Genomic DNA, 15174 nt, shown 5'->3' with positions numbered 1-15174 from the left:
TGCACACACAGTCACGCACACGTATAAGACATTGGCAGCAGGTACTTTTAATTTGCTGGAAAATATTTCTAAGAAGTCAAACAGCTCCAGCCCAATGAGCATGCCCTCCGATTGGCTGGCCAGACCAGTTGAGGGACCTGATTGGTCCCTGATCCTGAGGACCGATAAGAACGGCTATAAAATCCCTGGGTGCAGCTCTTGGGCCCCCAGTTTGCAAAAGCCAGAGGTGCAAGAAGCAGCGACTGCAGCAGCAGCAGCAGCAAAAGCGCAACAAAAAGATCCTCATCAAATCCTCACCTAGGCTCTCAGTGTATCCAGATCCACATCTTCACTGGAGCCGGGAGATGGAAAGAGGAAAGGGGGGGGAGAAAAAAAAAAAAAAAACCCAACAACTTAGCGGAAACTTCTCAGAGAATGCTCCAAAACTCAGCAGTGCTTCTGGTGCTGGTGATCAGTGCTTCTGCAACCCATGAGGCGGAGCAGAATGATTCTGTGAGCCCCAGGAAAGCCCGGGTGGCAGCTCAGAACTCAGGTAAGCGGCAAACCCAGGACCGGTTTCTCCCCCAAAGAGCTGTCCTCATTTGCCTCTCGCTTTTGCAACTGTGTCTGTGACGGCTGATCTTGATAATAAATGTGCTTCATGCCTGATGGCAATAAACTGCCAGGGTAATCCAATAGCCTTAGGAAGTGGAGCTCCTTTGTTTAATAAATTGCATGCAACTAACGAAGAAGCTGGGCGCTCTGCTGAGGGTATTTCATTGCATAAGCCTAGCCTGATTGCCTGAAATCTGGCACGTACCCTCTTGGGGGGGAGGGGGCGGGGGAAAGACTTGAATGTTGGCATGCTTCAAAGCGCTCTCTATACTTTCCAGAAGCTGAAGCTGATCTTAAGGTGAGACGTGGCTTGTCTGATGCTGTCCCTCTTTCTTTACCCTGAAGACCCTATAACTTGACTTCCCTGCCCCTCCAGAGAACACACAGAAAGCTCCCTTTGCAGACTGATTTACAGAACCATAGCCCTCCAGTCTGACAAATCCAGGGCAGATTCAGAGAAAACCCTACACATCCCACCCTCGACACTGTTCCTTCTGTCCCTCCCTGCTCTCTCGGGCTCCATTCAGTCCCCACGCAGCCCCGTGGCTAGAGAGCCCTTCGAAAAAGAGTATCTGTGAAACGTAGCAGCTATTTCTCCAAGGGAGAGGTCTCACTCTAGCCCTGACTCCTTGAGCAGTTAATTGTGTATTATCTTGGTCTCTAAAGGAAAAGAGTCCTTAGGAAGCCGGCATTGACACCTCTGTCTTTGGACTTCGCTTGTCCAGCTTGCTCCCCTTCCATGACTGCTCTCTCTCCCCCAACTGTCAGCAAAGATGGGCTCGCAGGTGTCCAAATGCTGCAGACGCTGCTCCCCCCCGAAGAGCACAGGTGCCCGCCGAGAGGAAGGCTTTGCTTCGAAGAGCACAGGTCCCTGCCGAGAGGAGGGCTTTGCTTCACTTCCTTTTGTACTTAGTTGCTATAGAGATGCAGTGATTCACAATTCAAGCTTGCCAAAAACAATAGCAATCCTAATGCATATTAAAACTGCTTAAAGCAAAGTTATCATTTGAACCCGTGGAAATATATAATTAGGGAAATGACTTGTAACATCCCAGAGGCTGCGGGTGGTGGGAGGGGGAGGGGCCGCCTAACGGAACCGTGCTTTTGATCTCAGAGGAGACTCCTATGGTATGAAGGCTGCAGATCATTTCTCGCGGAGCTGCCTGCCAGAACACCCCTCTTCTGTAGGAGAGAAATTACTTTTATGGAAGATCTTATCCAGAATGTAGAAAGCCTCATGCAAGTTCTCTGCGGTTTTCTTCCAGTCTTGCACAAGTGTTGCCTTGGCCTGGTTATTCTACACCTGTGTTTCTCTCTCTCTCTCTCTTTTTTTTTTTTTAAAAAAAAGGCTTTTAATATGAGAGAGATTATGCATACCTCTAAGCACTGTCCTATAGCGGGGGGTTGGGATGAAACATGAACGGATCAGATTTCTTTCTGCCAATAGGAAGGTAAGTTAAATCAGAAGGGTCTCCTAGTGGACTCCTGGCAAATTCTTCTCTGCCATTTAGACCAAAATTCCACCCTTATGACTCTGGAGTGTATTTTTTGGAAGCCAAATGGATTCCCTGGTCCTTCCTCCTCCTAACCTTGACCACCCACCACTACCATCTACCTTCCCATGCTTTCAGCCTTTAAGGGATGCCCTTGGATTCTGCAGAGCTGCTTTAAGCACTGGGCATGCCTCATACTCCAACCTTACTTTTCCTGCCACCAAAACTGTGTGTGATGGTGAGACCAAGAGAGTGTATCTCTGAGGGAAAACTCATTCCCTTCCTCCATGTTCTCTGGTTCTTATAAGCAAAAGGGATCTGTCTGTCCCCTCTCTTTTTCACTCCCACCCCGCTCGGAATGGGTCTATCTACTGGCCCCATCACAGACTTCTAGGATAAGTTCTTCTGACCCCTTTTCCTTGAATTTTGCCTCCACATCAGCTTGATCCCTCCAGACTGTCCTCACCGTTTGACCCAGATTGGATGGATTTGTCTCTTTCAGCTGAAGTGGTTCGCTGCCTCAACAGCGCTCTGCAGGTTGGCTGTGGAGCTTTTGCATGCCTGGAAAACTCCACCTGTGACACAGATGGGATGTACGACATCTGTAAATCCTTCTTGTACAGCGCTGCTAAATTTGACACTCAGGTAATAAGACCTTGACCCCTGCTCACAACTGGCTGCTTGTCTTTAACAGTGTACGAGACTATTGTTCTTAGGAGCCGGGCTTGTAGGGAACCAGCTCTGCTTCTCAGCCTCCCCAGTCTAAATTCTCATCTCCAACGTGTGTACACACACACACACACACACACACACACACACACACACACACACACACACTTTTGGCCAAGAAATAGGTTCTATATAAGCCACTCTCCACCCACTCTAATGCACAATTGTAACAGGCTGACAGAGGCTGTCTTCTAAGGGAGGGGTGATGAGCGGAAAATCTTTGCCTCTTCAAGAGGAAATAAAAATGCTCTTCTAACAAAGAAGTTCTTCTCACGAAGAGCCGGCATACTAGCTTGTTTTTTTTTTTTGGTTTTTTTTTTTTTCACTAGCTTGTGATTTGCGTTATCAAATCTCAATCCCAAGAATACAAAACCATATTATGGCTATTTTTAGGCTGAAGGATGGTTGTTTACGGTTCATCTCTTTTTCTCATCTCATTTCATTTCTATGTAGCTCAATTCTCAAGGTAGTCTAAGGGAATAGGGACTTTTTAAAAAATCCTGGTCGCAGGGTACAGTTCGCTTATTGCAAGGACATGCAGAGAGGGCCATGAGACAGTGCCAAGGTGAGCCCCCTTAAGTTCCACATATCATAGGCCCTGTCCTCTCTTGTCAGCTCAAGCTAAATCTTGTCCTCCTACCCTCCTTCCTCGGCAGGGAAAAGCATTTGTCAAAGAGAGCTTAAAGTGCATCGCCAACGGGGTCACCTCCAAGGTCTTCCTGGCCATTCGGAGGTGCTCCACTTTCCAGAGGATGATTGCCGAGGTGCAGGAGGAGTGCTACAGCAAGCTGAACGTGTGTAGTGTCGCCAAGCGGAACCCTGAAGCCATCACGGAAGTCGTCCAGCTCCCTAATCACTTCTCCAACAGGTACGAAATGAGTCCACTCGTTTGGCAGTTCGGGGGGAGGGGGAGTGGTTGGTCGGCAGGGCCAGACACAGAAGGAGTTAAATTGCCACAGTGATGCTCTTATTTTAGCTTGCAGTCTTCCCAGCTTTTGCAGGAAAAAAATATGTTTGTGATTGGTTGTGACAGCTTAAGCAGCCTGGATTTTTTTTTTTTTTCACTGTTATAGGAAAAGTCTCTCCATGCAGCTAATAGAAAACTTCATCCGCAGCATCCCTGGGTGCATTGTCTATTTCCTTCCATAAGCCTGAAGGGAATTGTGAAGTTTATGGAAACAAGATTCTGAGACATCAAATTGGGCTGAAATCATGACTATGCACAGTGCCATTGGCCATTATGAAAACCTTGGTCAAATGTCATAATGCAGAGTTTTAAAACTGCAAATATTTGAGTCCATCCTAAGCCCAATCAGATATTTCACTGGGTAGCCCAGAGCGAACCATCTGACTTTGGTGGGACTCAAATTTCCTTTGTGAAAAGTGAAGTGGCTAGACTAGATGATTCCTGTGGTCCCTTCCAGGTCTGTTATCCCATTTGTCTAGTCCAAGACTTCCTGGAAGGGTGTTCTGGTGACTACCCAGATCACATTCTCATCTTAGTATTCTAAACTGATCCTAAGCCACTGAACTAGTAATATCTGAGCATCGTGCTTTTCTGTGCCCTTGACTCACTGTCTTTACCAGCCAGGTGTGAACATCTAAGACATGAGATGGCAGACATGCTCATTCCATGGCATAGAAAGTTTCCTGGCAAGACCTGGGCTTCCCCAACTGTGATCAAGTTCAGAAAGGTGCTGATGGGGCTAGCATGGAGGCATGGCAGGGGCAGTGCAGAACGGTCAAGTTCAGCCTACTGTGATGCCACTGACTTGACTCCTAGTCCTGAAGTGCTATGATTCTTTGACTCTGCAGCCAAATCTGCACATATTCACAAAGATCAGACCTTAATGTGCTACTCTGACCACAGGAGCGCTAACGCAGACTTACCTGATTAATTTCCTAGCCAGATGCTGCCACCCTTCTTCAGATACTGGCAATAACCTAGTCCTTCTGGGGCTCACCAGTGGGTTAGTCCTGTACACACACGCAACTGGAAAATGGGAAAAGTAGCTCCCCCTTGGGGAAAGGTTAAGGCCTCTGACGTTAAACTTTGTAAATTTCTGATTCACTCTTAACTACAGATCATTGTTCTTCGGAACCTCATGTCAGTTTATAAAAATCGTCTGTTCAGTCCTTGGAAGTGACTCTGTCACGGTCCTAACTGATTTTCTGAGAACAGGAAAATCAAATTCAGCATTTATCTCAAGTGCCCTGTCTCTTTAGTATGTGTTTATGTGGTAGCTGGGGGGCAGGAATATGTTAGCACAGTCGTTATTATAAGTTTTGATCTTTAATGGTCCAGTGACAATTCATGATCTATAATACGGCATAATGCCAGTTTTGAGACAATACTAATATCTCTAGTTCAACTGAGGTAGAGATATTATGAAGAGGAGGTCTTACAGAAAGGAGAATACAGATTCTGGACCGGTGATCCTAACAATCTAAGAAGAGACTAGTAATAGTTTTTAACCAGGCCATTGTTCTTTTCAATAGGTGCCTTGTTTTCACCACCTTTAGAAAAGGGTCACAGGAGTCTAGTTATCTCCCTTTATCATCTTAGAAGAATCATCCTTATTAAGGAAGGTCATCCCTTGAAGGCTAGAATCCTCCATGCAGCTCTTACCTTTCTCCAGTTGCTTCACTTGAACTGGCTAATGTTATTCCTGCTCAGAGCTAGAGATTTCCGGTTCCACGCTGGGCTCGATTTGCTCTATTTAAGCTCCTCACTCTTCTGAAACATCCTGCTTTCCCAGCCTCTGTCCCACCACAGATACACACTATGTTGTACAAGTTGGCAAAGAACTGTGAAAGGAAGTAGTTACAGGTTCATTCCACCTTCCTGTGACTTATCTAGCATGAGATTTGGGCCTGGGAGAATCCAAAAGCCTGTGACTGGACCAGGAGCCAGAACAGGGAGGTTTTCCATGACAGAAAGGCACTTAGAACACAAAGGATAGCTGGAGCGTCCCCCTGGCTGATATTTGTAAACTCTACTTTCAACCATGAGGGAAGCAGGCACAATTGATCAGGCAGGCTGGACAGCATGAGGCCTGAGAAGAAATGAAACCAATCCAGATCCAGATGGGAAAACTGACAAAGCTTCCAACTCTCTAGGGCATGGATAGGGAACAGGAAACAGAAGAATAATATTGATCAAGGGAAACAAAGGACTATTTATAAACCTTCACACAGAACGGTTCCTAGGCAGTATGTGTGTATTTGGGTAAGCATGGCTGAAACAGTAGCTATGGAGAATATTTGATCTTATTTACCGAGGAAAGAAGTCAGTGATGGAATTTTCAAAGGGGGAGGAAAGAAACATGCTTTAAAGGGTCCTTCCAGGCTGGGTGATCTGAACACTTAGCCCATTAAGTCTTGGGAGTACATCCCACCACCACTCCCCATAAAGATGAAGAAAGGCATCTTCTTAAATAGTTGTAACTCTTCCTGCCAAGGATGGGCCTTAAGCAGAGCTGCACTACTTTTTGTTAAATTGAGAAGGTGCGTATATACTGAACCCCAGAAACATAAAATGTCATAGCTGGAAATGACCATAAAGGTTACCTAGACTAACTGCCTCATTTTACTGATTAAAGGCCAGAGACCTAGAGAGAGGGGTGATCTGCTGAAGGTCACACAGCTAGTGAATGACAGAGTTGAGCCTACAATTCACATGGCCCTGAGCCAGGCTATTTGATTTCCACTGCAAAAATGGCAGCCAGTAAAACCTGCAGATAAAGTCCACAATCCAAAAATGGAATTCCAAGTAGAATGGAATAAATGTACCCACTGGTGATCAACAATTAAATTTGTGTACATCTCTCACCAATAGCTATAGTAACATCAAGTCTTGGTCCAAGACAGTGATCAAGGAATACATGACAATTGCTAAAACTCTTCAATAACCTCGCTGAGTGGCTTAGAGATAGGAAAGGTCTGTCTCATCAGCCCACACAACCCCAGAGGTCAATGCTATATTCTGGCCCTCAATAGAGAGGTGTGGGATTAATCTATTGCTTGCTCAGGCAAACGGTGTTGTCATCAAGGCAGCCTGATAGGTTTCCCACACTTGGAGGAGCCGCTACTGGAGCCATGGCTGTTATCTATTCCAAGGAGCTCTCTTAGCCTGCCCCTGCTGAGGTAACCAGCTCCATGGGAGAAGCGAAGGGTAGATCTGGGGGGAGTCGCTAAGAACAGTCAGGCTGGCAAGGGTCATCCTCAAGAAGCACCAAGAACAGGTGGCCTATCGGGGCCAGCAGAGAAAGTAACAGTAAAGGTAGGCTCTCTCAGAGATGGAGAAGAGGTCTTTTGACAAAGTGGGGGCCAGAGGAACGCGTCTGACCTTAAAGAGGTGAGGCTAGTTACAGAAGCTTAGTGTCCTTACTGGTGTTAGACGTCTTCATCCAGACTAGAGTTTTCCATGTTGATATAAGGAAAGGTCATCCTCTCCAGCCCATCTGGAAGATCATTTGGTGTGAACAGTTCTTTCTTTCTAGAAGTGGAAGGGTTAACTTCTAAGTTATAAAGTCCTTATTGAGGGGCAGGAAGATGAGGGGTCAGAAACCTTTTTCTCTAGGATCTAATCACCGTTTGAAATAGACAAAGAGATCCAGGGGACCCACATCCTAGCAGAGCCCACGAGATGCCTGGGGATCTGTGTGGGTGTGTAGATGTCTGAAGCTAATGGTACAAAGTAGTTTATTCTCAGTTTTTCCAAAACCACTTTTCTCCCCATTTCCCCATCCAAGTGAGATCTGCTTTGACTCATGTGCTTTATAATTCCAAAGGGTTGGAAAATGTGTCTCTGTGCCAGGGAATCCCAGTTATACCAACAGCTGGATATAATCCTCCCTCATGGGAGGGGTAGAGCCAGGACTATATCGGAGACCCAGACACATTTCTCCCTCTGTCCCCAGCTTGGTTCTGCTCCCTCACAGAAGGGTGATGGCTTTGCTTCAGTGCCCACATTCCACTCTATTTACTGTACATCCTTGAAAGGACCTCTCTGGGGGGTTAAGTTATTCTGGAAAGATGTTTGATCCTGTGCTCTGTGAGGTGAGTTAAAAATAAACAGGTTTCTTTTCACGGCAGACCTTGTGGTCCGGCAGTCCTCGGGCTCCTCTGAGGAAAGGGTCTCTCCACGTAAATGCTGCAGACCACCGTCATTAGGACAGTCTCTAATTAGTGAACACAGAGCTAATGGGTTCTGACAACTGCCACCTCGAAATGGAGCAAATGCATCCCAATTCAAATTGGGAAATACCCGAAGTGTCTTCCCAAAGAATAGGATGAGTAATTCATATGCCTTAACTATTAAGACAGTTTACTGATAAAAGGTCAAGGACAAGGTTTAAGTGTGTTCTCTATGTCATAAAAGACTCCATCTTTGTTTTGGTAGTTTCCATGCTGTCTAACCCATATGTACTGATTTTTCAAAAACCTGCATCAAAGGGAGTATTACCTATAGGACTATGTGCTGTACAACATTTACACAATTGTTTTCACATCTTCTTCACTGTCACCTTATATGTGGAAACATGTCCTGTGACTATTTAAAATGATTAAACCATAGTCTTCAGGAAAAAAAATATATTAGACAGTTTTATCCTTTCTGAGCCATAACAGTTAGCTGCAGCATTTTGGAGGCTTAAAGAACTTGCACCAAAGATGAAGGAAATTTATACCAAACATAAATTCTTTTGTAAAACTTACCAGAAGACCTACAGATAATTTTTTCTTTGGGGAATCATGACATTGGAAAGAACTCTATTTTGAAAGCTCCATTCTCTCAGTGGCCACAAAATAAATCAGCAAAATGACAGTGTGCAGGCACTATAGCCCTAGGACATGGGCACATGAGGGATACAAAGAATAAGGACACATATCCTGCCTTCAGTAAGTTTACAGCCTAGTCAGGAAGACAAAACCATCAGTAAACCATCAAATGCTGACCTGTACGATGGTAACCCAATATCTATAAAACATCCCCAAAAAGGAGAGGGCAGCACAATCTAGAGCAGTGGGAGAAGGCTTCTTGAAACTATTGAAGCACAAACCACTAAGGATCACCAATCTTTCTATTTAAATATCCTCGTTGCCTGGCATTTGGCCCTCTGACTGCAATATGCCTTTGCAAGAAGACTGAAAATGAGGTGAGACAATAGCCTTCAGAGAGGCTAGCCAAGTGTATGATAGGGAAATTAGATTGAGTAGAAAAATGCATGAGATACTGAAGACAGGGATCTCCTTTAAAAATAGAAATTTAGGGACTTCCCTGGCAGTCCAGTGGTTAGGGCTCCACACTTCCACTGCAGGGGGCACAGGTTTGATCCCTGGTCAGGGAACTAAAATCCCACATGCCACTCAGCACGGCCAAAAAAAAAAAAAAGAAATTAATCAGAATATGCACACACACAAACACACACACACCCCCCACCAAGAAAAAGAAAAATCGCAAAGAGGCACCAAAATAACTGCAAATGATTGCATCCATGTGCAATGACTATTAAAACATAAGTGTGAGTGTTGGGTCACCTCATACATTTGACTAAGTCCTGCTTCGACCACTAGCCCATTGTATGACCTCAGACAAGTCATTTCAGCTCTCCCACCTTAGTTTCTTCTCTATACAATGAAATGATGAAAGAGTCATTAAATCGTCTCTGTGATCCCATCTAGCTCCACGATTCTCTCTTTCTAAACATTTTAGACATTGCCACGAGCCTACTATTCAAAGTACGATCTCAGTCTCCTGAGCTCTAAACGTGAACACAGAGCTGTCTTACACTGGGTGGTAAATCCAGACAGCGCAAGCACTCACACTAAGAAGACACTGCCTAAAGGTTAGAAGCAAAAGCCACCTTCAGCTGAGGCAACTATTCGTGGGTGCTTGATCTGGCCATTCAGGACGGGTGTTGACTGGAGCCCAGATGAAAGCCTGGGTCTTGCCCTGCTCTCACTGAATGACCCTCTCTTTCCCAATGCAGATACTATAACAGACTTGTCCGAAGCCTACTGGAATGTGACGAAGACACAGTCAGCACAATCAGAGACAGCCTGATGGAGAAAATCGGACCCAACATGGCCAGCCTCTTTCACATCCTGCAGACAGACCACTGTGCCCACACACACCAGCGAGCTGACTTCAACAGGAGGCGTGCCAACGAGCCACAGAAGCTGAAAGTCCTCCTCAGGAGCCTCCGAGGTGAGGTGGCCTCTCCCTCCCTCATCAAACGCACCTCCCACGAGAGTGCATAGCCGGGGAGAGGTATTCACAACCTCACCAAACTACGATCATTTTAAGGGTGTTCGCTCACCAACTTCGAGTGTACTGTGCCTGGTTTGATTTTTTTAAGTAGTTCCTATTTTCTATCCCCCCCCTTAAAAAAAAAATTGCATGAAACTAGGCTTCTGTAATCAATCTCTCAACATTCTTCGATGGCGGCATTCTCACCAACAGAACACGTGTGATCTTTCTGCCTCTCCTCAGGAGAAAGTGGCCTCTTTTACCACTTTCCTCTACCAGGTCTTTTCCCAGCTCCCCTCCAATGACTCTCAAACACAAAACATTCATGTAATTCCCCAGACTTTGTAATTTGAAGATGTGGAACCCTTTAGAATGGTTGCCCCAGTAGAGTTAGCTGGTAAGAAGCAACTTAATTTAAATGCATGTCTTAAAATGCTCATAAAGATGCTCAGTGGAATTCGTGTTATGAATCTGTGCTGGCCATGGACGAATATGAATGTCATATTTGAATTCTTGATCTCTCATGAGCTAGTGTCTTACGGTCTTGATCTTCAATGTCTAATTTCCTTCCCAACACATTTACCAAATTGCTCGAGCCTGGCTCTCCAACCAGACTTGGAGCCTGCATCTTCTTGCATCTAATGAAAAACAAAAAGCTAACATCTCTATGTACTGTAACTGCTCAGAGCTTTAAAAGTATCTTTAACAATTGTCTTAAATCCAGAGAATCTTAAGGTCTAACTGTGGAATATAAATAGGTGAAAACTAATGTACTGTACATAAATTCCAGAGGACTCTGCTTAAACAAAGCAGTATATAATAACTTTATTGCATATAGATTTAGTTTTGTAACTTAGCTTTATTTTTCTTTTCCTGGGAATGGAATAACTATCTCACTTCCAGATATCCACATAAATGCTCCTTGTGGCCTTTTTTATAACTAAGGGGGTAGAGGTAGTCTTATTCAACATCAGAACTTAAGATGGGCCTGTATGAGATAGGAAAAACCAACAGGTTTATCTGAAGGACCCCAGGCAAGATGTTCATCTCCCAGCCCACCTCAACCCAGAGGCTCCTCTTGACTTAGACCTATTCTGAAACAGCTCTGTCACATCCAACTGAGAATTACAGGAACCAAAAAGAGCATCCCTTTGGGCTTGGACCACTTAGAGTGTGATAAGGCCTGCTATACCTTGGGAAGTGGCAGTTCTTGACTTTCTGCCTTTCATCAGTGCCTGGTACTCTGGCAGCCTGATGATGGGGTAGGAGGCTTTCCATTAACTCAATCAGGAATGAGTCAATCAGCCTTTGGGTCTTTAGTTTGGGGGACTTGGGGCTGAGGGGGTATAAATAACCCTGGGCTGTCCAGCCTTAATAGACTCCTCTTACATTTTTGTCCTGTAGCACGCTGCCTGCCAAAGTAGTCCTGGCAGCTGGGCCATCTCTGTAGGATTGCAAAAAAGAAAAAAGAAAAAAAAAAAATGAAAGAAAGAGGAAAAAAAGAGCTGGCGGTTTGATCATTTCTGCCGTGATGTTTACAAGATGGCGACCACCAAAGCCAAATGATTAACCTAGCTATGAACAACAGTAGTTTCTCAGGGTCACTGTCCTTGAACCCAACAGTCCCTTAGGAGCGTCACTGCCCACCAAAGGTCAATGTTGAGAGAGGAAGAGGGAGGAGGGGTAGGACTGTAAGGGCCACTCCAAACTCGCTTAGGTAGAAACCATTGGTGCTTGACTCTCACTAGGATAAACTCCAGATTTGCCCAAATCGAGTGTTAGGGATGCTGGTGGGAGGAGGGAGGGCACATCCCCAGAAAAACGAAAAGCAATACAACTTTACCACAAAGCCTTTAAAACCAGTAACGTGCTGCTCAAGGACCAAGAGCGAATGCAACAGACCCAGCAGCAGCACAAGCGTGGCTGCCTTTGTCCCCACACAGCCTCTCAGCGTGCTGACATCAGATTGTTAAGAGCATTTTTATACTCAGAACTGTCCCATCCCCAGGTCCCCAAACATATGGACACTGCCTTAGCCTCTTGGAAATCAGGTAGATCATACTCTAAGTTGACTATCCCTCCCCACCCCCCCTCACCCATTCCTCCCCTGCAGGCAAGGCTGGCTTCTCCAAACCAGAAAAGCTATTACAGTTTTGCGTGTTGTGTCCATTTCTCAAACCCACTAAGCCAGGACCCCGATGCAACGAGTAGTTCATGAGTATTCCTAACAAAATTCTCTCTTACTTCCGTCCAGTGGATTCTCTTTGATTTGCTGTGACCTCTTCAAACCGTGGTACCCCCCCTCCTTTTCTCCCCACAATAATATTTATATATGTATCTATAATACATATATCTACACATATGGAAAGAAGCAGTTCTCACAATGTTGCTAGTTTTTTGCTTCTCTTCTTCCCATCCTGCTCCCTCCAAGTCCCCCTTAAACTTCCAAAGCTTTGTCTTGTGTTTGCTGCACAGAGTGATTCCGGGGCTGACCTAGACCAGTTTGCATGATTCTTCTCTTGTGATTTGGTTGCACTTTAGACATTTTTGTGCCATTATATTTGCATTATGTATTTATAATTTAAATGATATTTAGGTTTTTGGCTGAGTACTGGAATAAACAGTGAGCATATCTGGTATATGTCATTATTTATTGTTAAATTACATTTTTAAGCTCCATGTGCATATAAAGGTTATGAAACATATCATGGTAATGACAGATGCAAGTTATTTTATTTGCTTATTTTTATAATTAAAGATGCCATAGCATAATATGAAGCCTTTGGTGAATTCCTTCTAAGATAACAAATAATAATAAAGTGTTACGTTTTATTGGGTTTCTTTTTCCCCAATGTCTTTCATTGTTATTCTTTAAAAAACTTCTTGAATGAGACTTTCTGAACATGAAGTTAATGGCTGATTAGTTTCTTTAAAGTCGCTAATGAAGTGCCAATATGTAAATGAATATACTTTAAATGCACATTCTCCGAAATGTCCTCAAAACCATTACCCTCACGGTAAAATTGCAACCCAAACTCCTTACAACGCTAGAAGAAGCTTTATGGTCTGGCTCTGCTCAGCTCTCCAGCCTCAAGACTCACCCTTCTGTTCAGTGAACTCTATGCTCCATCCACGAAGGAGCTCTGGGAAGGACTGTTCACTCTCTCCCTTCCACACCTTTAATTATGCTGTTCTCACTTTTTAGAAGATGTTGCCCTCCACCCTTTGCCGAGAGGGGAAGCACCTTTGCTTGTTCACCAATGCATTCCCAGCACTGGAAAGAAAACCCAATTCGCAAGATACACTCAATACTTTAATGAATGATTTAGAAAGAGTCAGGAAAGGGGGAAAGACAATTGAATCAATGTGGGAAGGGAGGCAGATAGCTCTGTGGTGATAAAGATCCAGCTCCAGGGTCAGACTTCTGAAATTTGAATTCTGTCTCTGCATGATGTCAGACAAGTTACTTAATCTCAAAATATATCAGTTTCTTCCTCTGTAAAATGAGGATAGTGATAACTGTCCATGGGGCTGTTAGAAGATAAAATAAGTTAAGTGCTAACAACATGTTCAACACACCGTAATGTAATAAGTGTCAGCTATTATTATTATCATCACAGGTAGAGGGGATGTGAACGAAAGGAGGAGGTGGCCCATCTTGGAAAATGGGGAGATTTCCAGCAGAATGACATTTACCTGTGGGTCTAGAAGGAAGGTTACAAGTTCAGTTACAGAAAATTGGGGACTTGTGCAGTGTAGATGTTTCAAAGAGAGGTCTTATATAGTTTGGTTTTTTAATTAGTGGATTTTCTCCATATTTTAAATTCAAATGGGATGTTTCTCAATATCATTCATTTCTAGCTCCAAATTGCATTTTACCAAGTTCAGGTATACAGAAGACAGCTAACAAATGCTATAAGAATTGTCTCCCCAAAGCCAAAAATGTATTGCATTGCTTTGCTCTGACCTGGCCAAGGAAAAAGAGTACCTTTATTTCATTAGGATCCTTTATCCTTAATCGTCTTCAATCAATATCTATTTATGCAAAGAGGCTGTGTACATACTATACTATCGTGTAGTGATTAAGAACTTAGACCTGGAATTTCTGGGAACTGAGTCCAAATTCTAGTTTGTGGCCTTGGGCCAGGTATCTAACATCTTCACACTTTTTTTTTTTTCCCATCTATGAAAATATCCTTATGAGAACCATTCTACACTGTTGGTGGGAATGTAAATTGGTGCAGCCACTATGGAAAACAGTATGGAGGTTCCTCAAGAAACTAAAAATAAAGTTGCCATATCATCCAGCAATTTCACTCCTGGGCATATATCTTGACAAAACTATAATTCAAAGAGATACATGAACCCTTACGTTCATAGCAGCACTATTTACAATAGCCAAGTCACGGAAACAACCTAAACGTCCATCGACAGATGAATGCATAAAGAAGATGTGGTACATTTATACAATGGAATACTACTCTGCCATAAAAAAGAATGAAATAATGCCATTTGCAGCAACATGGATGGACCTAGAGATTGCCATACTAAGTGAAGTAAGTCAGAAAGGGAAATACAAATACCATATGATATCACTTATATATGGAATCTAAAATACAAAATAAATGAACTTATCTATGAAACAGAAACATACAGACATAGAGAATAGACTTGTGGTTGCCAAGGGGAATGGGGGGTGGGGGAGGGATGAAGTGAGAGTTTGAGATTAACAGATGCAAAAACTATTATATATAGAATGGATAAACAACAAACTCCTACTGTATAGCACAGGAAACTATATTCAATATCTGGTGATAAGCCATAATGGAAAAGAATAGGAAAAAGAATGCATACATGGGTATAACTGAATCACTGTGGTATACGGCAGAAATTAACACATTATCATTCAACTATACTTTGATAAATTAAAAAAAAATATGTCCCTATGAAATCATGATAAATAATAGGTCCTGCCACCTAAAGTGGTCATGAGCATTCAGCGAGTTATATATAAAGCACTTAAAATGGTGTCTAGCACATAGTGAGTATACCCAAAATAGTATCTATTAAGCACTCAGCAAATGTAACTATTACCATTCACACGAA

At 43.7% G+C, this 15174-nt stretch overlaps 1 protein-coding gene across 1 annotated transcript; it reads left to right on the top strand.

Moving 5' to 3' along the window:
• The first annotated feature begins 278 nt into the window (after positions 1-278).
• On the top strand, positions 279-11521 carry STC1 (stanniocalcin 1). Its single transcript, XM_007458819.1, has 4 exons — positions 279-532; positions 2590-2732; positions 3473-3684; positions 9809-11521. Exons 1-4 carry the CDS (start codon positions 415-417, stop codon positions 10077-10079), a joined length of 744 nt encoding a protein of 247 aa, XP_007458881.1. The 5' UTR covers positions 279-414; the 3' UTR covers positions 10080-11521.
• The last annotated feature ends 3653 nt before the right edge of the window (positions 11522-15174 follow it).

Source organism: Lipotes vexillifer, unplaced genomic scaffold, assembly GCF_000442215.2.
Source record: "Lipotes vexillifer unplaced genomic scaffold, Lipotes_vexillifer_v1.1 scaffold484, whole genome shotgun sequence".
NCBI lineage: Eukaryota > Metazoa > Chordata > Mammalia > Artiodactyla > Lipotidae > Lipotes > Lipotes vexillifer.
This window is presented reverse-complemented; position numbering and strand designations above follow the sequence as displayed.